The 24,484-nt window shown below is 41.0% G+C and overlaps 1 protein-coding gene across 4 annotated transcripts; it reads left to right on the top strand.

Annotated features, from left to right (window-relative positions):
* Positions 1–828: 828 nt before the first annotated feature.
* Positions 829–16,021, top strand: PTHLH (parathyroid hormone like hormone). Of its 4 annotated transcripts, none has more exons than XM_034784550.1 (4): positions 829–1,325; positions 4,142–4,264; positions 10,374–10,796; positions 15,533–16,021. In XM_034784550.1, the coding sequence occupies exons 2-4, from the start codon at positions 4,164–4,166 to the stop codon at positions 15,540–15,542; spliced, it is 534 nt and encodes a 177-aa protein (XP_034640441.1). In that variant the 5' UTR covers positions 829–1,325; positions 4,142–4,163; the 3' UTR covers positions 15,543–16,021. The 4 variants fall into 4 exon arrangements, with proteins under 4 accessions (XP_034640441.1, XP_034640448.1, XP_034640456.1 ...); XM_034784557.1 differs by having other exon boundaries at positions 829–1,340; XM_034784542.1 differs by lacking the exon at positions 829–1,325 and adding an exon at positions 3,394–3,667 and having other exon boundaries at positions 15,533–16,020.
* Positions 16,022–24,484: the final 8,463 nt, after the last annotated feature.

Here is a 24,484-nt window from a genome sequence, read left to right as displayed (position 1 = left end):
TCTTTGACATGGGAAGGGGAAATATTTTTTTTTAATGTGATAAGATTTGTGCACCAAAAAAAGGCTTTAACTGTCTCCGGGGCTTTAGCTGGTTAGCTAAAGACACTTTTTCAGGATGGCTTGAATGCTCTGCCTAAAATTATCGTTTTATCTGTCCTCGTTGACTGAAAAAACCGGATTGCTGCTTAGCCCTGCAGCACACCTTTCCCCTAGTAAGAGTTAAACAAATGAAAGGTAAACGTGTGCTCTGGTATTTCCTCGTGGAGCACAGGCAAGGGTTACTCAGATGTTCTCCTTTGGTCATTTTCACGGGGTGCTTATAACAGCCTCTTTTATTCCTGTCTACGTCTATGCTATATCATTAGATCTTGGTGGTTATTGTTCTGAATAAACCTGGGTCCGCTGCTGTCCTAAGGCAACTAGGAAAGCCATAAAAGTGCATCTACTATATATTGCGAAGCCACATTCTCGGAAGGGATGGATTTCAACATGAAATGCCAGTGAGATAAAGAACATTCCTGAGATCGAAAATCATTCAGTACCATAGACATTTTAATAGATGGCTTCTCACAGAAGGCAGGAACAGACGCTCAGCATAAGTTTAAGGGAGGAAGGAGGCAGAAGCCAGACACATACACTCACAAAATTTCCTCTCAGCGTTGTTGCAAGACAGGGCTGAGACTTGGGATGGGACGATACTGGGGGAGGTTAGAATTTGCTCACGGGCTAGGCATTCGTGTAGGTGGCACATAACTCAGCCAGTACCATACCAGGTGCTGTAGAACAGATACCATCGAGTCATCGACTCCCAGTCCTGCTATGGGCTAAAAGGTGCTGAGTGCGTGCCTGCCTATGCCTTGCTAAAGACCAAGCCTTCTTGGCACTTCTCCCTTCTTTGAGCATTAACAAAACTTTAGGAGCCCTAGGATTTAAGTCATGTATTTCCAGCCCTATTGAAGCAGGGATGATTACTCAGTAAATGGGAAGGTAGGCTATGATGTCACGAGTTATTCTTTTCAAGTACGGGAAAAGGGTCTCTCTCTATATATATTAAGAGGAGAAGCTCCTGTTCCTTGATAATAACAAGAGCAACAAGGGAAGGAAGCACCTGCTTTTAAAATCCTTCGTTTTACTTTAGTATGTTAGGTGCAGAATAAAAGCTCCTAGGGCGGGATTTTTTTTTAAGTCAGTTGCATTTTTGATTTATTTCACTTTTTTTTAAAAAAAGATAGAAACTAGTTGTGGAAGCAATTGCTAAGAAGATCAACCTCTTTTTGGCCAGGGTGATCTCTGAAAGGCACAGAAGACTGTAACTCAAGGAAAAGGTGAAGTAATAAATTGTGAGGAAACTTCAGTATTCCAAGTTTATAAAGGTTATTTATTTTTCCTGAGTCTGTACGAGGATTTTTTTTTTAATTTGTGGGGGAGAGGAAATTCTAAAAATATTTGATAGATGTTTTGCCATTAACACCAGCAGTAGACTTATGTGTGTTTGGGAGTGGGGATTTGAGGTGGGTCACAATTATTGTTTAATTAGTGGAAAGGGCAATGTAAATCAAAGTAGCCTATTAATTATACATTTTAATTTATAGCCTACCAAGTGTATAGTGACTTTATTTACAGCATAAGCCATTTAATGTTTCCAGCATGATTTCAATTTCAGCCCTTTTCATTTTCGGTTTTATTTGCTCGTGTGGTATGAAACTTGGCTAAGTAGTTGAGCTGTTTTATTATGGAAGCAAATATCGTTTTAAATGTAAAACAACCTGCCGGTATAAAATGGTCTATTTGTAATTTAATTTGCTATAGAAAAGGTATTTTTATATTTTAAAAAATATCTTAATATTACGTTAAAGCTTGTGAAGCAGCTTGGAAAGAATGTATAATAATAAATCAGTGACTTGAACTAATGACACTTCTGTGGATCGACTCCTAGTGGTGGGGACGGTAGTATCTCTTGTACCATGCAAGCAGGTTTAACTTGCCCGTTCTATGCGTTTGTGGAAATCCTTAAACTCCAAACTCGAGGGCTTTAGGAAAAAGGTAAACTAAACAAGGAAGAAGTTTAAAGAAGCATTGAAAAACAAACCCTGAGAAGTGATGAAAATTCGAAGCCATCCTAGAGAGAGATGGGGGGGGGGGTTTGCTGGATGCTGTATACAAAGTTGCATGCTGCAGTGGTTTGGGGATCTGAGAACATCACGCTATCAGGGTGCTACTTAAATTCGGATCATATACCCCAAATGTTTATTTCGCCAGCATAACGCCCCCGTTATGTTAAAAGGCGGAGTAAGACAGCGAGAGATAATCCTGGCATGCTATAAAGTTCCTCAGAAGTTAACTGTGTCAGATACAAATTATTTTATTTACAACATTAAGAAAAACAGATTTTTCTATATATAGTCACTGTAGTATCGATTACTTTATAATAGCCCGGGGTAGTTTCTTGCGCAACTCGGCTGTATAAAGGGATGGATTGAGTTACCTTTGGTTTTACATAAGTGTTTCCTTGTGATGGAAAATTCTGTTGTTCACTCAGCTGGGGTGATGTCTGATTGAAGTGACAGCGTGTGAGACAGTTCTCCCAGGTGACTTTTTTCTAACCAGTTTTTGGAACTCCCTGGCTGGAAGAAAGAGCAGCTAGGCCACCAAGGGTATAAACCCGTCAGCTGGCAACGGGTTAGAAAGTATGTACGAGGGGTTCTGGACGGGCGCCAGCTGTTCACAGCTGTGCTGAGGAGCAAGGAAAGGAGCCACAACTACTGCTCCAAACCAAAGCTGTGTCTCACAAATGAAGGTCGCACCGCGGGGCTTTGAGCCTCTCACTTCAAGGCACAGTGACTCAGGTCCCTTCAACGCCCAAGCGGGGGCTATTCGCTGAGAAAGGAGAGGAGAAACGCTCCACGATTTTTTCCCCCCTGGCCAGCAGCTTCCGCGGCCACAGAGAGAGAGAGAGAGAGAGAGAGAGAGAGAGAGAGAGTGTGTCCCCTTTGCTAGCCTACACTTACAGTTGTTAGGAACCAGCCCTCCAGGGAATAGGTGGACGGCAGTAAACGACGGTAGGTTGTGAGAGGAAAGGCACCGTTAATCTCAAGCGAGGCGGCTGGTTTTGATCTGGAAGTGACCCATTGAGGGAGACACCTCCTTTGCAGCGTGCCGCAGTAGGGGAGACACGCTGCTGGTCCAGTGGTGGAAAAGGGAGAGAAACCAACTCTGCTTCAGGCAATGTGAGTGGACTGGGTTGGCGTGTGCGTTGTGTGGTCTGGTGTTTTCTTCTCTTGATCCCGATCTCGGGGAGGGTTGAAATCTCCCTCTCTCTCTCTCTTTTTTTTTTTTTTTTGGCTGTTGGTATCCCGTACTGGGCGCCCTCTGCACATGTTCCTAGGGCGCCATCTCTTTGCAGTCACTGACTCCTCCAGCAGGTTTCCCAGCGGCTGCCTCCAGAGCGTGTGAACATTCCAAGCCCAGCTCAGCTCCAGCTCTGCTCCAACCTGCACAGCCAAGCATGCTTTCCAGCCTCTAAGCCTTCCCTGCTGCTTCTGCTCCTATTAGACCTCTCTGGCTTTCCAGATAGACAACACACACTTTGCCTGAGTTCAGGTTCCTTTTCTCAGTGTGGACCCAAACTTTCCGGAAGCAGCAAGACCTGAACCTGGCTTTAGAAGAGGTATAATAGCTGGATGTATATACAAGTCGGTCTCTCTCTCGCTCTCCCCATCTGTACAGAGAAGAAAATCCTCTTGGTTTTGGAAAAAAAAATAGATGAGTTGAGGAATTTTCCCCCCTCTCTGAAAAGAGGGTTTGCCCTGTAACATAAACCCCTGAGATAGCAGCTTGCCAGATTAATTAAACATTGCTATGGGAGACATGTAAACACACTCCTTAGCCCGATTCATATACAAACCAGTTCATTTTTATTAGTATTGAAGAGAGGAATTGCCTCTGATTATTTTTGGAGAGAGGGAGAGAGAGCGCGCTCACAAAGTGGAGCAGCTGATCTCTAAGAAGTGAGCGCTGCCGAGAGTCAAGAAAGTTTGTTTTTCTTTTGCGACTTCGGAGGAGATGGTGTAGTCCTCAGCAGCTGCTATTTTAGAAAGAAGCCGGAGTATGTATCACTGGACTCATTTTCCTTTCGTTGCAGGTTCCAAGACCGAGAGGATACAATGGTCACTAAACTGTTCCAGCATTGGAGTTTCGCAGTCTTCCTGCTGAGTTATTCTGTCCCCTGTTATGGGAGATCACTAGAGGGGACCAGCCGCAGACTGTAAGTTTCTTTCTGACTCTGATTACTGGGGAGGGGGAAAGGAGGTGTGAGAAATCTGTCTGTGTATACAGCTATTGTAATGTTACAGCTTGCAACGGGGCTCCCTGTATGTTCCAAGCGCTCTAGCAATTGCATTTTTCTGTTACCTGCTGGAGTTCTTTACCGGAGTGGCTTCAGAATTACCTGGACCAGGTATTTCACAATCAGTTTTGGTTAAGCAATAGATAAAGAACAGTTTATAGGCTCACCCACTTTAATTAATTACAAGGGATTTACAGCACTTTTCAATTCTCCCTGACTTTATAAGACACTTATAAGGGAAAAAGTGTGCTTTAACCTGAGGAGCCGAAGTGTATATAAACAGCCAGACATACGGATGATTGGATGTAGATCTACTCACACCACGACAGACAAATGAGAGAGGTTTTTTTAAACGAGAGAGGTTATTTTAACCTAACAAGTGTAGATTATATACTGGAATGTCAATATGTCTGTATTGGTGTAGATCCAGTACAGGTATTGATAGAGCTCAAGAGAGAGATATGGTAGACGGGAATATAATAAAAATTAAATATAGAAATATTTTCTTTGGACTTGTGCCACTTTGTAATAATTTCATCAGTTGGAGCCAAATAACTGACCTAGAGACAGAAGCATTTTGTAGATTGCCATCTATCTGATTGGAGATATTTTGCTCAGGAAATGACCCCCTTATCCCTCCAGTAATCATCAACATAGATATCACTGTACTGTAAGCTAAGTCTAGAAAAGAAACCACAAAAGTGATCTAGATCAATAGCCTACACATGTAGCTATGTTACTTACTCTCTGTAGACATTTAGTTAACTGATCTGTATCAGATATTTTATGGCAGGAACACTTCAAGCTGTACAGTGGGGGGGGGGGGGAGGTGTCAAAGGGTTAAAAGGCAGCTGACAAGACTTGACGTTTCTATCCCGTTCAGAAGCAAGAGTCAGACCGGAGAGAGAGAATGAATTAGAAAACCCTGTCAAGAATGTTTAGAGGAAAATGTCACATACTGTACATGTAATCAACTTCAAAAGGGTTTCCTTATAAGTGCTCATGTATGTATTTCAGGACAAGTGTTCCATATATCATTTCCTCTATTATCAAATAAATCCCCTAAGTGAAATGACTTGAGACATGTCTGAACTTTGGCACCTAATGGAAGTCTATTATAAACCTCCTAGGGCAAATTGTGTTCATTGTACTGATGATAAAGCTACAGTGTATAGTTTGCACTGCTGCAAACTACCCTTGAACTATTTTGTGATTTTGTTTTGAAACCATTTTATTCTCATCAGCTGTGCAGAGAATCCATGTGTGGATTCATGTAAATAAAAAATAAAGCACAGTTAAATACTCTATTTCCTTGGCTAAGAATCTTTGAATTGGAACTGAGCCAACTTTTGCTTAAATTAAGATTTGATAAGAAATACCTGTTATCTTTTTGAGTACAGTACTTATATATGCCAAGATTAAATACATCCCTTCCTGTTTTCCTCCACCCTCCAAATCATGGGATGAAAAAATAGGTGCTAAGTTGTCAAAAAGCTTTTCTTGATTCCCTTTTTGTATAGCACATAAAACGTACTCAAGAAACTATTTAGCTGTCAGTCAGTGGCATTCATGTAGTTTTGTTTGTGGGTACAGCACAAACACCAACACCACATGCAAACATACACCCTGTTTTAATATCACCACAAACCATTCCTAGAGCTAATGGTTAATAACTCGCTTCAAGTATAGACATAGGTTTCCAGTGAGGGCTTAAATCAGTAGTAGATGAAATTAGACACATTATTATAGCCAAAAAGAACTAAAGCATAGGCCCCATTCTGCAGTTCTTATGCAGGCAAACCTCCCATTGAAACCAATGGGAAGTTTGCCTGAGTACAGATTGCAGGGCCCATTAAATGTTATACAAATGTTTTAGCTGTTAAAGAAGTTTCTGGAAAACAAGCAATGACTCAAAGAGAAATTAGATATTTTTATCAGCATGCCTAGACATTGCATCACCACATCTCCAAGTCTGTTTCAAATAGGGTGACCAGACAGCAAGTGTGAAAAATCGGGCCAGGGCATGCGGGGGTAATAGGAGCCTATATAAGAAAAAGCCCCAAATATCAGGATTGTCCCTATAAAATCGGGACATCTGGTCACCCTAGTTTCAAATATTTTCCCCTTAGCATAAACGGTGCGCTCACTTCTGAGATGGGCTGAGCACCTCAACTCCCAGTGGAGTCAACGAGAGCTGAGGGCACTCAGCCCTTGGCAGGATACCTCCTTAAGGGCTAGATCCAGAGCCAATTGAAATCTTTCCACTGATTTAGATGAGCTTGGAATCAGGCCCCAAATGAACATTGCAGTACGATAATGATTCAATAATGAATGATTTAATTTAAAAAACTTGAGACAGAAAGTTGACTCTTTGCTACTAACACAAGATTTAAAAAAAAAAAAAAAACTTCCTAAGAAGAATGAATGGGGGGGGGGGGAGAATAGTGACCCAAAAGTAACATTTTGGAAATCAGAATGTTCACAAGTCCTGGATTTGTAGTATTTAAGCCTAAGTACTTTTTTCCATAATGAGACATAAGATTAGTTAGCTACATAGGTATATAGAACGTTCTTGTATACAATAATTCGTCTGGGCACTTTGGGCAAACAGAAACCATGATCTACATCTTTCTCTCAAAAGTGCTTACCCACATGTTAGCTTAACATTTACTGCATTTGGTTTGGGGTCAGACTGTTTTCCTTTCAGTGAGAAGCATATTTCATAGAAGGATGGAAGGGACCTCTAGTGGGTCATCCTATCCCTAACATCCTAATATTTCCTAACTGTGTTGCTTGCTAGTACTACAAAATTTTTCTTGTAAATAAGTTATTTGTCATATACAACTAATACCAGTAACTGAATACACACATTCAAGACTCCACCACTTTCCTTACTGTGAATGATGAGGAGGGGGGAGGGGAAAGATGGGAACTTTTCATCACATTGTTGATACCTGTACCTGTGTTATGGGACACTTCTCTAAAGGACTTTCGTACATGAACCTTCTTCAGCAAGTTGTTTTCCTTGGGTTTACAAACAAAGGAGTTACTTGAGCAGCTAGGTTGGGGTTGGTAATGGGGGGGGGGAGGAGATTTATATTTGTTACATATTTTTCACTTTGTATATTGTGAAACAGAAATTTCCCAAAGGAAACTGGGAGACAAAATGTAATCTTCAAGTCTGGCTGGGTAATAAAAGTCATGTGAAATATAACTCTGAGTAATATTATACAGTCGCGTGGAACAGCAGAATGTTGTTTGGGGCCAGATTTGCATGCTAAATATCAGACAGACATTTAAATTGAAACCCACCCCTTCCTGGCACTGCATCCATCCGCATGTCAATTCATGGATTATAATGGAAATCTACACTCAAATAAGAAGTGGGTCTTGTAATGCTGTTTGGTTGTATTGTGTGTACTCTAGGTTTAGATTATTTATGTAAAATGGAATTACTTTTCAATCAAGAGTTCTTAATAACAAGATTTTAAGATTCAAGATTTTGTAACAGTAAGTAAATTGACTAAATATACAGTAGAGGATTAAGGCAGCTTTGTGTTCTGTGATAAAAGCAATTATCCCTGGTATTTTCTAAGAGGCAGTAGGAAAGCTTTTCATATGAGGCATACTATTTTAAACTCAGTAAAGCACTAAGATTTTGTATGCTTTTTATAAATGAGGAGGGTGGAATGATAACTACATTTCCCATGAAAACATCCTGGGAAAATACAGTTCTTTAGTTAGTAAAGTAAAGTAATGTGAGTCACAGTGGACAGATTGAGAAACATAACAGAAGTTTGCCACAGTCAGATGAGCGCACGATGCTGGTTTTAACATTTGACATTTGCAAGTCGGATTGATCTAAGCAAGGAGGTAATTAGTAGCCAACCTTTGCTGGTTATGGCTATGAAGTGAGGTGTACAAGACAGAGCATCAGAGTGACTGTGGGTATGTACCTGATATAGGCCATTAGAAGGATTGGAGTAGCATCACAGGAAGAGTTTTGCAGAATGGATGATTACTGATTACATATTTTTTCTGATAGGCCAGATCCTGAGCCAGTGTAAATGATTGCAGCTCCACAGAAGTGAATGAAGCTGTGTCCCTTTACACCAACTCAGTATCAGGCCATGTTATTTTTGCTTAGAAGTGTTCAATGGAAAAGTATCATCTACTTGCACAAAAATCACAAGTCCCCTGAAACTCACCTGGCTACAGGTTTCTTGAAACTCAGAATGTTTAGCAAAAGACTTACTTGACTCTTTTGAGCAAATCTAGGACCCATGTTGAGCAAATATACCCAATATATAGCTTTGGAGCAAAATAATGATCAATTCATAATGTTATTGTGGAGCCAGGAAAAGTTGGCATTTTGAACTGAATTTCACTTTGAGATTTGGGATCATTTGAACCAAAAACTCAGGGTGTGATGATCTACATGGATAAAAAGCAAAGGAGATGCTCTCAAACTTCTACTACGTGAAGCTGCTAACTTCCAAACAGCTCTAGTATTGACTACATTGGAAGGCCACAACATATGACAGCCAGCTCAGAAGGGACTGAAGATAACAAATTACAGACCTCGCTCAATCATTTGGTGTATAGTTATACCGCACCACATTTTGAAACTCCACAGTATAGTAGGATAGTTGGGGTGAATATTCTCTGAGACAGTTATCGGTCTTCTCCCTGCTCATCCATATTCAGAAACTGCATCAGCTACAGACGAAATTACTGTACAACAGGCAAGGCAAGGCAATTAATTCATTTTCTTTGGTTAGAGTGGGTCCAATCCCAGGTAGCACCCTGATACAATAAAAGAGGATGCATAGCCCGTCTCAGCACACTGAGGTAAAGCAAGCTGGAAGGACTATGGGTTTTAGCAGTCATGGGAACATAACTATAAGCCCACCTCATATGCTTTTGTGGTTCACAGTGCAGGGGGGCATCCACCCTGCATTAAGGAAAAAATATGTATTTTCTCATGGTTATTCATTGGCCAGACAGCTCTTGGACCATCCATTCTCAAAGGTTTCTGATGACCGTACCTTGTTAGCCAAGTATGAAACATTGGCAGGGCTTCCAGTTAAATCATCTCCCAACTCCTCAAAAACAGATATAGGTTAAGAGTTCCAATGAACCAAAATGTCAGCCACAATGAACAATAAAAAGGGACAAATATAGGAGCTTTAGAAGAATGTCTGTCAGGGAGGAATCAGAAGGAACAGACATGCAAAGAAAAGGGTGAGGGGAACCACAGAAATGGACTGGCACAATGCACAAGAGAAAATATAGAACACCAGAAATTCAGGTCAAAATTTTCAAACTTGGGTTCCTAAATCCACTTAAATCCATATCTAGTATTGGCTGAAGTAAATGGGAGCTGCTGGGTGCTCACAATTTCTGAACGTCAAGCCACTTGTTTAGGTGTCTAAATATGGTTATAGGTTGCCTAAATTTTAGGCACTCAAGTTTGAAAATTTTGCCATAAAGAAAATACCAGCAGTTACACACCTTACTTTTAAGTTTCAATAAGTGTATTTTTTTTAATTATATGATGGAGCAAAAGAAAGTTATTAAAACAATGCTGCATAAAAAGAGGTTCAGGTTTCACTGTGGGTGTTTATTATTCCCTTTTTTATGTGATTGCAGTGCTCCATTATCTGGTTCCCTTCTTTTCCTAACTTTGGCAACTGCCTTCCTTGTTTTAGTGCCTAGATAGAATGCCTTGTACCATTAAGAAATGCTTTCCTAGAACAGAGCATTGACTAATCCACCCACAGGTCCAGTGGTGTGTGATGGGTCCACAGAGAATTATTACTGGCTTAGGTCCTTTCCCTCTCTGCAGGGAACAGCTACTCTGACAAGAAATTGCTCCAGCATTGAATTAGCAAGGTACACTAAGAGCTGGAAAGTTGGTTCACTGCTCACTGTGGCTACAGCTGCCAGAGGAGAGATGAGTTTTGCCAAGTTTTGGCTGATAATGAAATTATAAAATATCTTTTTCTCCCTGCTCTTTTTCTTTTAGCAAAAGAGCTGTATCAGAGCATCAGCTACTGCATGACAAAGGGAAGTCTATCCAAGATCTACGAAGGAGGATCTTCCTTCAAAATCTCATTGAAGGTGTTAACACAGCAGAGATCCGGGCTACTTCAGAAGTTTCTCCAAACCCTAAGCCTCCGACTAACACAAAGAACTACCCTGTCCGATGTGGCAGTGAAGATGAGGGTAAATACCTAACTCAGGAGACAAACAAAGCTCAGACATACAAAGAGCAGCCCCTGAAGACATCGGGAAAGAAGAAGAAACCAAAGCCTGGAAAACGCAAGGAACAAGAAAAGAAAAAGAGGCGAACCCGCTCAGCATGGCCAAATTCTAGAGGGTCTGGTAATGGAAATGAAGGGGTCCCCCTCTTGGACATCTCTGGTACTACACATGATCACAATTTAAGGTAATCATGCTTTATCCTTACCAGGGAGACACGCCATATATTTTGTTTATTTATTGGAATTGTTACATTTTACCTCTGCCTCACACAAATCTGGAATTTTATAATATATAAATTAATAACAATTTTTAGGACATTTCAAAATGTTGTGCAACTACAAAGCACTTTACAAAGGTAAGTGTTATTCCCATTTTACAGCTGGGGAAACTGAGGTACAGAAGTTAAGCAATTTGCCCATGACTCACACAGTGATTCACCAGCAGGGCAAAGACTAGAACTCAGGTCTCATGACTCCCAATACCCTGCTCTAGACTCTGGACAACTCTGTCAGTAGTAATTATGGTAAATTACTTATCACAGAGATTTGTGAAACTGAGGTTACAGAAAGTGTTATTTATGCCAAAGGAATGAACCTCACATCTATTAAAATTTCCTACTCTGCTTTTACTTTGGTATCCCTGTTTCAGATCTGTGTCTCATATTTAGGCCTCAGCAGACTGAAAGCTTTGAGCTCTACTTAAAGCTCTGCATCATAAAATGGAGAGTTTGCTTTTTTCCCCTTGCTCCTTGGCAACTTTCCTACCCTTACTTTACAGTTTTTCATTTTACTGTTTAACCTTAGGGGAGAACACGGAAAGTTTCTCTTTTAGTAATATCTGCAAACAGTGCAGACCAGCCTTTTGCCATAAAAATTTCCCTGCCATTAGGACTTTTTAATTCAGCTCCATCTTTCTGCCAGCTTGAGAAACAATTACATTGCTGCTGAAAAATGTTGAGCATTACCCTTGGAGAGAGACATGTTTTCCCCATGTATGACAATGAAGGTTTTTAAGGGCGATGGTGAGTTGGAGTCTCTCTACTAAGTGTCCTGAGCCGCCAGCCCCGCTTGCACTCATCTCATGTCTGGATTTGAGCTTGAACAGCTTTGTGTACAGAAGGCAAACAGAAACATTCAATTCCAAAAAGAATTTAAAAAGAAAACACATAACACTCTTCTCCCTTCACCTCTTCCCCTTCACTTTTGGCTCAATGGACACGAAAGAGCAATTTGCTTCACAGTAAATTATTTGAAGAGAGATGCCATGAACCATGGGTTTTATTAAAAAGCTGCACCTTTATTTAATCTTTTTGGGACCAGTCCTGCTAGGAGCCTCATGTCCTCAACTCCCAATTGAGGTCAGGGGCGTTCCTGGCATTCAGCACCAGGCCTTATCTAGGCCAGAGTAAGAAATTTGGGATTGGGCCTTAGACTTAATGACAAGTCAGTAGTTAACAGAACTTTACGAAGAAGAAGTGGTGTAACTGGCGCTGCTTTTGATTGTTACTGAGAATATGGCTACGCTGCAGCAAAGAGGTGTGATTCCCAGTGAGGGCAGCCAGACTTGCGCTAGCTCTGTTTGAGCTAGCCTGCTAAAAATAGCAGCATGGCTGCAGCGACAGTAGCAGCGGCTAAGGCTAGCTGCTGGAGTCTAAGCCTGCCCAATCCCCGGTCCAAGCTTGGGTAGCTAGTCTGAGTCTCTGCCAGTACTGCCATGTCCACAGTACTATTTTTAGCATACTAGCTCAAGCTTGAGTCTGCCTACCCATACTGGGGAATCACCCCTTCCCGCCGCAGTTCAGAAATACCCTTTAAATACCCCTGTTCCAGGGCATATACAATCAGATGTTTGATACATCTAAGAAGTTGCAATAAATGTTACAGAGCTAAGATAGCTGAAAAACAGCTCCTATCTTCAAATGCGCACTTATACAGAAACTAAAGTAATGGGGCTAAAACTCCCAAAGCATTTGATTGTATTTCATTTACAGATCCCATCAGAGATAAGAGTAGTATTAAAATAAAATCCAACAAAGACTACACTATCGATTTTATTGGTTTAAGTTTTAAATTGCTAATGTCCTTATATGCCTAAAGGAAGCTCAACTTTACAGTACATTGTGGATTTGGCCTAGCCTCTTGGCATGATTACCCTTATTGCAATGTTAGCAGAGGAATAGAGTCTTGAAGGGATTGTATACTTGCAATACTTAATTATAAAAGCTAGCTTTTTTTTATTTTATTAAATAAAAAGAAAGTTTTAAAACAGCAGTTTGCAATTCCTCCCTTACAGAACACACAGCAGTTCTGGTTTCTGAGAATCGAGTACATGCTCTTTATCTGTAATTATCCAAGTGAGCTGGCAGATGTTATCATTTCTACACCTTAAATCAAAACAGCTGTCAACTTGAAATCTGAAACCTTTTGTTTAATAATTTTTAATTCAGGAAATGACATAATTCATCATCATTTTTACTCAATAACACAAGTCATTCTTTACAAACATATGCAAGCCCTGTGTTTGAATTGGCATCTCAAATCCAAACCCCTGCCTCTCCCTACACATTTTAGGTAGGAGGGCCAAAGCCTCCAGGGCACCAGAGTCACTTTGCATGGCAGTGCTGGCATAACACATCTGTAAACTCAGTTTAGCTGGCTCAGGGACAATCACCTCTGTATAAGGGTAATCCTCGGGTTGCACAGAGTTGATCTGAGGGCTCATATGCCACAAACTCTCCCTGCTGGTGGGGAAAGAAGGCATGACTGCAGTTTGGCTGAACTCGCAGATCTGAATCATAGAATATCAGGGTTGGAAGGGACCTCAGGAGGTCATCTAGTCCAACCCCCTGCTCAAAGCAGGACCAATTCCCAACTAAAATCATCCCAGCCAGGGCTTTGTCAACCCTGACCTTAAAAACCTCTAAGCAAGGAGATTCCACCACCTCCCTACGTAACCCATTCCAGTGCTTCATCACCCTCCTAGTGAAAAAGTTTTTTTCTAATATCCAACCTAAACCTCCCCCACTGCAACTTGGGATCATTACTCCTTGTTCTATCAGAACAAAAACTGGAAGAGACTTGCTTTCTAGTTCTGGTAGGAGTGCAGCCCGATATGAGAAAAGTCTTGCAAAATTAGTTGATTTTGCAATATTTCTGACATTTGAGGTCAGAAACCACAGAGAGCAGTTGTAAGATTTTGGTACCATGAAACCCATACCTAACTCGTGGTTCAACTTGAACTCTAAATTCAAGGCTAAAAGCTAAACCCAGAACTAAAGCATAATCCATTTTAAAAAGTACACATATATAGTAAAGACACACATATATAATCAATTAATTGTGTGATTAATATACAATGTACATCAATATTATTAGTTTACATATAGTACAAATTTATGCATGCTAACACTTCTACTCCAGTTACTTAAAAAAAAAATTGTTCTTACAACACTCCCAACTATATTCCCATTCCACTTAAATTAAATTATTAGTACCTAATTTCCTAAGAAACCTTTCAAAAGTCTAACCTCCTAACATTAGATGTAGTCTTGCTTTCATTATGCACATAAAACCCCCTTAAATTGTCAAGAATTTCCTCTTTTTTTTGTGTCTCACACCCACACAAGTCTGCCATGTGAAACTCTACCCACAACTTTGGCAATCAGTCCGTCAACACAGCCAATCAAATTCCATCCTATAGTTGTTTCCTAGGGAACCAACATACAATTACAGAAATGGACTGCACACAGTGAGAGAGGAAAAACCCTGCAGCATTTCCACTGTTAGAAAAATATCAATATTGGAAAAAACAAAACAAAATATAAATAAGATACAGAATGGGTGGCAGGCGATACTGCGTATAGCCTCTTGAATTCACTGTGGAGGGGGAGGATTATAGAATTAAAACCAATCTGTCAGTGGCACCTATTAAGTACAGAAGAGCAATTCCTGACCTTAAGGCTTGATCCTGCAAGGTGCTGAATGCCTTCAAGTCCCATTGAATTTGGTACAAGCTGAAGGTGCTCAGAGCCTCACAGAAAATGCTCACATTTTCAGGGTCAGGCCTTTAGACTCCTCCTGGACTCACAAAGGTGCAGCTTCAGTTTTCCCAAAGCTTTAATTCAATAACCATTCAGTTGATTTGTGCTGTGAATGGAGCTAGTGTCTCTTCAGAATCAGGTCCTGAACACATTGTACTAAAGTAAAATTCATGTCATAGAAATACATACCTCACAATTAAATAATTCCTTGTTCAATGGTTGCTCATAGTCCACCAGCAGTGGTAAAGACAGACCAAATGACAACAGTAGAACGTATCTGACAATAGTAAACATGGTATCACAAAGGCAGCATAGGAAACAAAGCGCAAGCAATAGAATGGGCATGTTAGCTAAAGATGGGCTTCTTTTCAGCCTTGCCCTTAATGCCCATTTTTCTCATTCCTCCAGCTGGTTTTATATGGGCTTTTAAAATCTGTTATCTGAACTGATCTTTATGGCCCCAGTTCAGCAAACTACTTAAAACTATGCCTAACTTTCAGCTCCGAAGTAGCCTGATTGACTTGAGTGGTATTTATGCATGTGCTTAAGTACCTTTCTGAATCAGGGCCTAAATGAAGCAGAAGCTTTTTCCTACTTCTGTGAGTAGACAGCTGCAGATGATACAGACTTAGCTGCGTGAAAGCAGTGTGCAGTTCCTTGCATCGCTAGTTTAATTGCATTGAAAGAACTGTAGACACTTAAAAGAAGAAACCTAATAGCTCAATGTTATTAATCAGCTTTTCCTAGAGGGGCTATTTAATAGCAAGGCACACCCTATATTACTTGTAGAACTGTTACCATTAATCTTGTGTCCATTTATTTTCAGGGAAATTTAATATTTTCTCCCCTTTGTGTCCCCCCTCCCCCCTCTTTCTTTGCAGGAGGCGTTGAATTTTCAGTTGAGATCTTTGGAAAACATATTGCAGTATTCTGTAATAGTGAACACATGGAAAGTATTAGAAATATTTATTATCTGTAAATATTGTAAATGCATTGAAATAAAGCCGCCTCCCCCATTGCTCTCTGAAACTGCACATTTGGCTATTGTGAATTTTTTTTTTTTTTTTTTTTTGGCTAAGGCTAAGTCAATTATTATTGTCACATTTACCATAATTTATTTTGTTGAATGGTGTATTTATTTTGTTAAAGTATCTTGGTGCTGCTGACTTTTCTATACATATATATATTTTGTAACATAATGCACTTTAGATATACATATCAAGTACATTAATAACTGACATAATAAGAAAGTGTTCCTCTTTTGTGGTTGATTTTAAATGGATGCCTATGAACAATTGTTCAACTGATTTTCCTCTGTGCATGTAAAATAGCAATATTTTAAAATTTGTAAAGAATGTTTAATAAAATATAATCTTATGAAACCATGACTCAGAAGGAGAAATGTATCCTTTAGGAATTTCAGGAGAAGGAACACTGTGTGATTTTTTTCTTTACTACATTTGAAAATGGTTTTACATTTAATATGTTTACATTGGTTCAAGCTCCAACATTTTCACATTAGCTTTTAGTTAAAAATCACTTAGAACATATTTTGTTCCAGTGCTCTGTTTCAAATCAGCTAAGTGGCTGAACAACCTGAGGGCACAGAATAAAGCCAGTGGCGTTTAAGAAGTGACGCGCCAACCTCAGCTCCCATTGACTTTACTAGCAGATCAGATTACTCAGCATATAGCAGGAGATATCCAGAACCTTGTAGGGTTGGGCCAATCCAGATTAGCAGCCTAATGACTGATCCATCTACAATACGAAGAGAGAGATTCCTGTAGTGGATGAGGGGATTAAGGATAAAGAACCAAAGAGTCAGAGCAACAACAAGGTGATGGCTATTACTGCAAGTTCTTTGCACTAGTTTGTGTCAGACTCGTTAGCCCAATAGTCCTTGAGCTACCATGATGATCTCTGTGGAGTGGAACCAGGGAGGCTGGGAAGGGGATAAATTAGAACAGTGGGCTGCTCCTTGTATAGGAAAAAATGAGATCCATGATTAAATATTATTAGAGTTATAAATTGTTGTTTCACTAACCTCCGAGAGCTTGCCATTCCCTGACAGTGTGTAGCAGTTATTTTGCTATAATTGCTCTTTGGGGATAGTCTCAAGATGTTCTGCAGTGAAATCTGGAATGCCCTACAACTGAAAAAAGAAAATGCTTTTCAAAGTGAAAAACAGGAATTTGCATCCTCTAGGATACTGCCTGTGTTTCCATTTGTGGTAAAGTAACCACCTAAAGGACCAAGAAATGTTAGTAGTCTAATAGGGATGGGACTTACAAGGTCAAATAGAATTTTACTGGGAACCCTAGGGTTACTTCAAATTGTTTACATAAGGAGAGGGTGGAGGTCTACCTGCTGCAGGTGCTTAATGCTGTTTTCCTGTATTATAACTCCTATGTGACTGCTATAGCCAAGGTTGGCAAACAATTCCAATCAAACCACCATGTCCACTCGCTCATAAGTGTCAAAAACATTCAAAATTGGGGGGCTGAATGTCTCTGTGTTTGATGTCCATCCAAAACGGCTGCTTGAGCATAAACATAACACACACACAGCAACAGGTATGTTTATATATTTTTTAAAAAGACACACCCTACCAAAACAGGACACTCCACTGCACAGGCTTCTCCAGCTGGGGAGAGGATGAGAGAACAAATAACATGTGACAGATGTGCAGCATGGCTTGATGCTCTATTGGAAGGTACTATAGTGACGAGTGCGGTATAAAAATTATACTGAATAGAACAGAGAATAGAGTAAACTATTTTTCTAGTTCTGTGAAACTGCAAATCAAGGAAACCACCCAGCCCCTCAAAAGACACCTCACATTTCTCCTATTCTGAAAAAAAAATCTTGTATTATTTTTCCACATATGCACAGATAACAGAAAATAATGGCAGATCTTCACAACTGGATGCCCATTGGTTGAATAAAGTTACAAACAATATACAAGTCACCATGCATCATCCGGGCATCTGTTAAAATGTTCCTGTTTTAAGCAAAGTCTTAATGAAGCCTCACTCACTTTGTGACATCATGACATATTCTCCCTGACCATGACTGAACTGACAGTTACTAGAGCTGCTGCTGGGGCAACTTGCATAAGGTGAATTGTTTCATGGACACTTCTATGCACAGCAAAAGCCTTCAGACCTCCCTCCTTGTCCCAGTCTCTTTGCCCAGCCAGCGCTGGTTCTCTCCCCTGCACCCCAGCTCCTTGTCAGATATGTATCTCCCCCACCCACCGACACACTCCCACTGGTTCATAGTCTCAGTCTCCATCTCCCTAATGGATCCCAATCCCAGACTCCCTCTCCCACCCTGGCTCCTCCCAGCCTCATCAGGCAATTTGTCCCAGTCTAATCCTCTCCCTTCCACCTGGTCCACCTTTTTGTCCCTTCTGCATTTGAATGAGACAGCTTCCTCCATTACACTGCCTGGGTGCCAGTGGGGGGCTCACTGAGAGCACAGGAGAGACACACCCCCGGCTCTCAGCTCTGGTGTCCAGCCTCACCCTGACCCATGACAGCCAGCAGAAACTACTGCAGGGAAAGTCCAGCTTCACACTTGTAACTCTGGGCTGGAGGGAGCATGCTCGGTCACTCTGTGAGGATGGTATGCACTCTGGTCAGCATTAGGAACTGTGAGAAACTTGAGCATGTTCAGAGACAATGGAATCTTCAGAGGCCTCAGGGTACCTCCTCTCTACGCAGCAAATAAATCATCCAAAAATAACAACAAAACACAACCCTGCAGCAGTGAGTCTCAGAGCCTGACCTTGGTTTATGGAGATAAAAATAGTAGTGTAGACATTTGTGCTTGGGCTGGTGCCTGGGCTCTGAGACCCTTACCTCCCTGCTGTGTTTCAGAGCCCAGGCTCCAGTCAAAACCTGAATTTCTATATTACTATTTTTAGCCCTAGGATGCAAGCCCTGAGGGCCCAAGTCAGTTGACCTGTGCTCTGAGACGCATTGCCTCAAGTCTCTGTTTTGCTGTGTAGACATACCCAGAGCTGCTAAAAATCAAAGAAGTCTCAACTGAGCATGTGCACACTACAATTTTTCAAAGGTTTTTAACTTGACAAATTTGGGCAGATTTTCATGGGGATGACAAAAGGCACAACCCTGATACAAAGGCCACCACCCCTGCCATAGTTCAAGTCCCGTGCCAGAGCAAGGGGATGCTAGAACTTTTTCTTTTAAAGCCATTAAAATTTTTAACATGGACAAAACAATGTGTTTCCCCCAGCACCAATCTTGGAAACAACCAACCGTTTTGGCTGAAGTTTTACTCCCTTTGTACCCCCATTCCTCCAAAAAAAGAAAAGAAAGAAAAAAGTCATCCTGAGATACATACCTGGCATGGAAAATTTCAGCCCAAATGGTTAAAGTTTGGCAAAATTATAAGCAACTGAAAACAAGGTCTTATAATGGGCACTGTTGGACAACTTTAATAGTAGGCAGAGGTACCAGCCCGATCTATATAATCTAATATATTGTTAAAGTCCATTTCAAGACAGGGAGGGGAACATAAAAGGCCTAAAAATTCCACAACACTACTGTCCTCATTATCGACCATATAATTTTTTAAGCACAAAACAACGATTTTTCAGGTCCACCTAGAGGATTCAGGGGGACTGGGGCAAGCAATTTTGGGGGCCCCTTCCATAAAAAAAAGTTGCAATATTATAGAATACTATACTCTCGGGGCCCCTCTGGGGCCCAGGGCCTGGGGCAAATTGCCCCACTTGCACTGCTCCCCCTCCCCCCCGGGTGGCCCTGTGATTTTTCATACTAAATTGCTGAGAAATATCAAATGGAGAAAAATCTTCATACCATCAACAGTTAAACCCTCTATAATCAACTCTGTCAACCTCTTAGCACTATACACTGCACTTTCAGAGTTTCTGTTTAATGGTTCTTTGTAAATAAAGAAATTATTTTTTCCTCCAAATCACATACAAATCCAGGATAGTTTACAAGTAAAATATATAATGATTGAAGCTGGACCCTATCAGCTCAGAGATCAGTCTTGCTGGCATTTCAAGGGCCAGAACTGTTCAGTTTAGTTTTAAGTATCTGACATCCCAAAATGTGGATAATGCTACTCTCTGACACAATGTACCTACAGTGTAGCAATCCTGTACATTCATTTATAAGTAAGTGGCCTTGTGCTCCAGAACTACCACAGGGAATTTGGCTGTCTTGCAGTAATCCAATAAGTAGGGGAATATTGACTATATGTAGTTACAGTATTTGAATGTTTAAACCATTTTGTTATTTAAACATAATTTGGTGCTGGTGAAAGGTGCTGGAATAGCACCTCTGGAATCTGAAGGTCTTTATTTAACTACAGGATAGATACAACACAGGCAGAAACAGCGCAAGCTTCTCTTACGGTCCCATGCCAATGTGCCTCAGTGGTAAACTGGGGACCACCAGAACTCTACGATTCAAGTAGTTCATCCTCCATAACAGATACAATGCTTGTCCTATTTGCTGAGATTGTCAGTGGACTCAGCACCTAGTGAATCAGGCATGGGGCTGGGGTTGGGTGCTGAGATGGTCAGTAAATAGTTTTCCCTGTTTTATGAAAATTTCAGATTTCAATTTTTTCCCATTCCACACTGGGACAAAACTGAGAGCATTTCAATGAAAAAACCATAGAGAGTAACACCACCCCAGATTAACCCATAGACCAGTATTTAGGGCACTTATCTAGGATGCAGGAGACCCAGGTTGGAGTCCCTGCTCTACCTGATTCAGACCCAGATCTCCCACATCCTAGGTGAGTACTTTAACTATCGGTTGCTCTGGGGTGAGTCTCTCTCTCTCCCATCCCCTCCTCCCACTTACTGGTTTTGATCAGAAATTACATCCTCGACCTGAAAAACATTTTCCTCCAAAAGTTTTGTTAAAACTGGTATGTGTCCATTTTGGCAAATCAGAATTGTCCAGTGTATACTGCTTGACCAGCTCTAGATAGGGACCATTATTCAAGTCTCAACTTTAACACCAACGCCCTGTGATATTTTGGGCAGGTTACTAATTTGTTTACACTACAGATACCACATCTGTAACTGGAGTATGACTTATCCACCATGTGTGTAAAGTGCTTTGAGCTGTACCAAGGAAAAAATGCTATGCAAGTGCAAAGTATTATTATAACAACTTTTTTTTTTTTGCCCTGTGGATTATCCAAGTTGTTTCACTTAGGCCACAGCTACAGCCATCAGATAATAATGGCTTTTGGTTTCTACCCATCCAGGCAAAGGTGACAGAGATAAAATGACTACCTCATCACCACTCCCCTCTAAACCATCACCACACCATTCTAAACACTGACTTTAGTGGAAGTTATGCAGTTAACATCCCACACAATGCTTTGAAAATACACCCCCTAGAGTCCTCCTTTTGATCAGTTTCCTGGACTCTTCTCACAACTAAACTAATTTTTTCCTACTGTTAATGTTAACTAATTTACTATGGGAAGTATCTATGAGCTAACCCTCTCCATGCTCCTCCTTCCAAGAAAAGTTAGTGCTCTACCATAGTGGTTTCCAATACTTGTGCCATAGATTGTCAGTTTCCAAGGGCTTGATCTTGTTCTCTGACAGGTAGGTGAGCATCCCTATGTATCTTATTAAATGAACTGCTCTGCTAAGATACATGTTTGTGTTTCAGAGAAACATAGGCTTAAGCCCTCATTGTGGATGATGGGCCTGATTTAAAACTCCTTAGAAATTAAAGGGAATTTTGCCCAGTGAGGAATATGGGATATGCCTGGTGTACATATTAACGGAAATCCTTGGTGAGTCACATAAAGCTGTAGTGGCTATTTTACCCGCAACATGTACAAGAGGGTGGAGGGATGGATTTATGTGGATTGCAGCTACTGAGAATCAGACATTTTGTAAATTCCACATCTAAAACAGAGAATAAAGTTTAATGAAAAAGTTTTATAGATTTTAAGGCCAGAAAGGACCATTATGATGATCTAGTCTGACCTCAGTCTATCATTTAAACTGTAAGCTCCCAGGAGCAAAGACCCACTGTCCATGTGTTTTCTGCATACTTGTGGTGCTATAATGTATCAAGAGGATCAGACCCCAGTATTAAAGGTGCCTCAGAAAGTCTAAGAACACAGAGATATATGAGGATGAAAACAACCCAATAACCTGAGTTTTCAAGAATTCATCAGGATCTCCTTTATGTCACTGCACCAGAATGAAGAGGAACTACTTTGATATATTCCAGGCCAGTTTCATCATTGCCAGTTTTTATAGCCATGTGCTCCCAGGCAGGCATTCTTCTGTCCTTGCTGGTTAACTCCTTCCTCACCCTTTCTCTTGTAGCTGAGAGGGCCTGGACTTACACTAAACCCTATGGGCCAAAAACTGCTCAGTGGAAGACCCAGCTGAGTGGGAGCATACATGGCTCTATATCACCTCCGTGCTTGTCCAATCCTGGCCAGGCATGGGCCAGGTCAGCTTCCAGTGTAAATTAGAGCTACCTCAGGGCTCCTTTTACCTATGACCAGCTTCAATGGCCCTTCACATGTGACACACTTTCTATGCTGGGTCCATAGGGGGCGGGGTCATCCACAATGGCTCTGCACTACTTGAAGAGTCTTAAAGCACTAGGCCACTCCTCAGCTGATCAGGTTAGCTAGAAGTCTGCTTGACAATGCTGAAGTGGAGCAAAGAAGACTTAGTGGTGACCAGGAACTAGTCAAATAAAGGGATCTTTAGCTATTCATACTGACAGGTGAATGAGTTCCTGGAGTGTTCTCGCCTCCTGAAGTACCAGCTTTCTTTCATTTCCTGTCTACTTATTAAAGAGTTTCAATGGTAACTGAAAAAAGACTGTCCAGTAAAGAACATGGCCTTCTGAATATATTTTTTCAAAAAACAAAATGGGGGGCTTAGAATGGTCTCACAGAAAATGATGAGTCTTCTCATTGAGAAGTGATGAAGATCAATTCACTCATAACAAACTATAAGAGCTTGCATCTTATAGATGCATCTGAAGAAATGGGGTTTTTTACCCACGAAAGCTTATGCCCAAATAAATCTGTTAGTCTTTAAGGTGCCACCGGACTCCTTGTTGTTTTTGTGGATACAGACTAACACGGCTACCCCCTGATATAAGAGCTTGGACAATCAGTCCCCCTTTGACTGAGTACACTGAGAAGAGCTATAGCAGCTCAAGTGTGTTTTTGTTAGGCACGCTCCTTTTAGGGCAAAGAAACCCACTTTGAGTTTTAACCCACCACTGTGAGTGAAACAGGTATAAGGACCGGACTGTTCATGAAAATGCCAGTGAACAAAGATTGCACAGTCAGTCTCTTTGACATCAGTTGGACTACTCATGTAAATAAGTGTTCACTATCGTGAGTAAGGTCAGTCAGGCCTTATGTGATAGTTAATGCTTTGGCAATGGAATTCTGCGGGTTCTGTGCAACAACAGTTTTCTACAGCATTTGTAACAGGTGCAGAGTCAATGCCAGCCATACCTGAGGGCTGTCTACAAGCAGGTCTGGGTTGAGGAAACAGTAGGCAGCACTACTAACTGCTAGTTGGATGACAGAGCCTCTACTCAGAAGCAGCACAGGCAAGCAGTCACTTACTATGATGATGGGTACCAATGCGAGAATCTGAATAGTAAGTTTGTCCGAAGTTTGGACTGATGGAGCAAGAATGCCCTATAAAAAAAAGTCTATTCTCAATTAACTCAACTAGTACACAATGGCTGGATGGAGCTCCCTACCACCGATTGTAGATTATTTACATCAAACTCTGAATCACAAAACTGGTTATTTGTGTTAATGGACTGTAACCTACATTGATTAAAACCTCTTCCATTGTGATTACTCTTAGGCTACATCTACATTACAGGGAGGAGTTGATTTAAGATACGCAAATTCAGCTACGTGAATAGCGTAGCTGAATTCGACGTATTGCAGCCGACTTACCCCGCTGTGAGGACGGCGGCAAAATCGACCTCCGCGGCTTCCCGTCGATGACGCTTACTCCCACCTCCGCTGGTGGAGTAAGAGCGTCGATTCGGGGATCGATTGTCGTGTCCCGACGGGACGCGATAAATCGATCCCCGAGAGGTCGATTTCTACCCGCCGATTCAGGTGGGTAGTGTAGACCCAGCCTTAGTTTGGACTTCTGTTCCACATTTGGGCGTCAGCAGATTGAGAGCCCAGCCCTGCCCAGTTTCAGGGCTCTCACTATATGCACTTGATTGAGAAAGTAAATGAAAAATAAATGAATAAATATGGTAGAACCATTGCTGTTTTATTTGGACTATTCCAACAGTGCTAGGGTGACAACAGATAAAGAAATATCTAATTCACCTAATAGTAGGTGAATGTGCATTCATATTTAATCCCTTAATTAGATGTAGTTAGCAGACAAGATCAACTCGTTGGAGTCCTCAATAGCTACATTTTCTTCTGAAAAGGATAAGCAGCCGGAAAAAGAGAGAAACTCACAGAGACAGGCAGATAGACAATGCAGGAGTCAATTTTGCAATCCAAATTCACTAATGACCTTGGAACATATACTGATAGCCAGGAATTGTCCACATATTACTTAAGCACTATTATTGTAAGTCCATATTCACCCATAATGAGAAACAGCTCTAGGAAGATCTAATGAGTGTTCTCTGAACAATACCTCAGGAAGATGTGTGAATCATGCTATGTGCTTTTACTTGAAAAATAGTCAGTGGGCAGCACAAGGCTGTAAATAAGCACTCCAATGGTCTGTTGTTGGGTTTGTCAGCATGCTATATAAGATAGCATTGGAAGTT

Source organism: Trachemys scripta, chromosome 1 (assembly GCF_013100865.1).
Source record: "Trachemys scripta elegans isolate TJP31775 chromosome 1, CAS_Tse_1.0, whole genome shotgun sequence".
Classification (NCBI taxonomy): Eukaryota; Metazoa; Chordata; order Testudines; family Emydidae; genus Trachemys; species Trachemys scripta.
The sequence above is the reverse complement of the archived record's forward strand: the minus strand, read 5'-3'. Positions and strand labels throughout refer to the sequence as shown.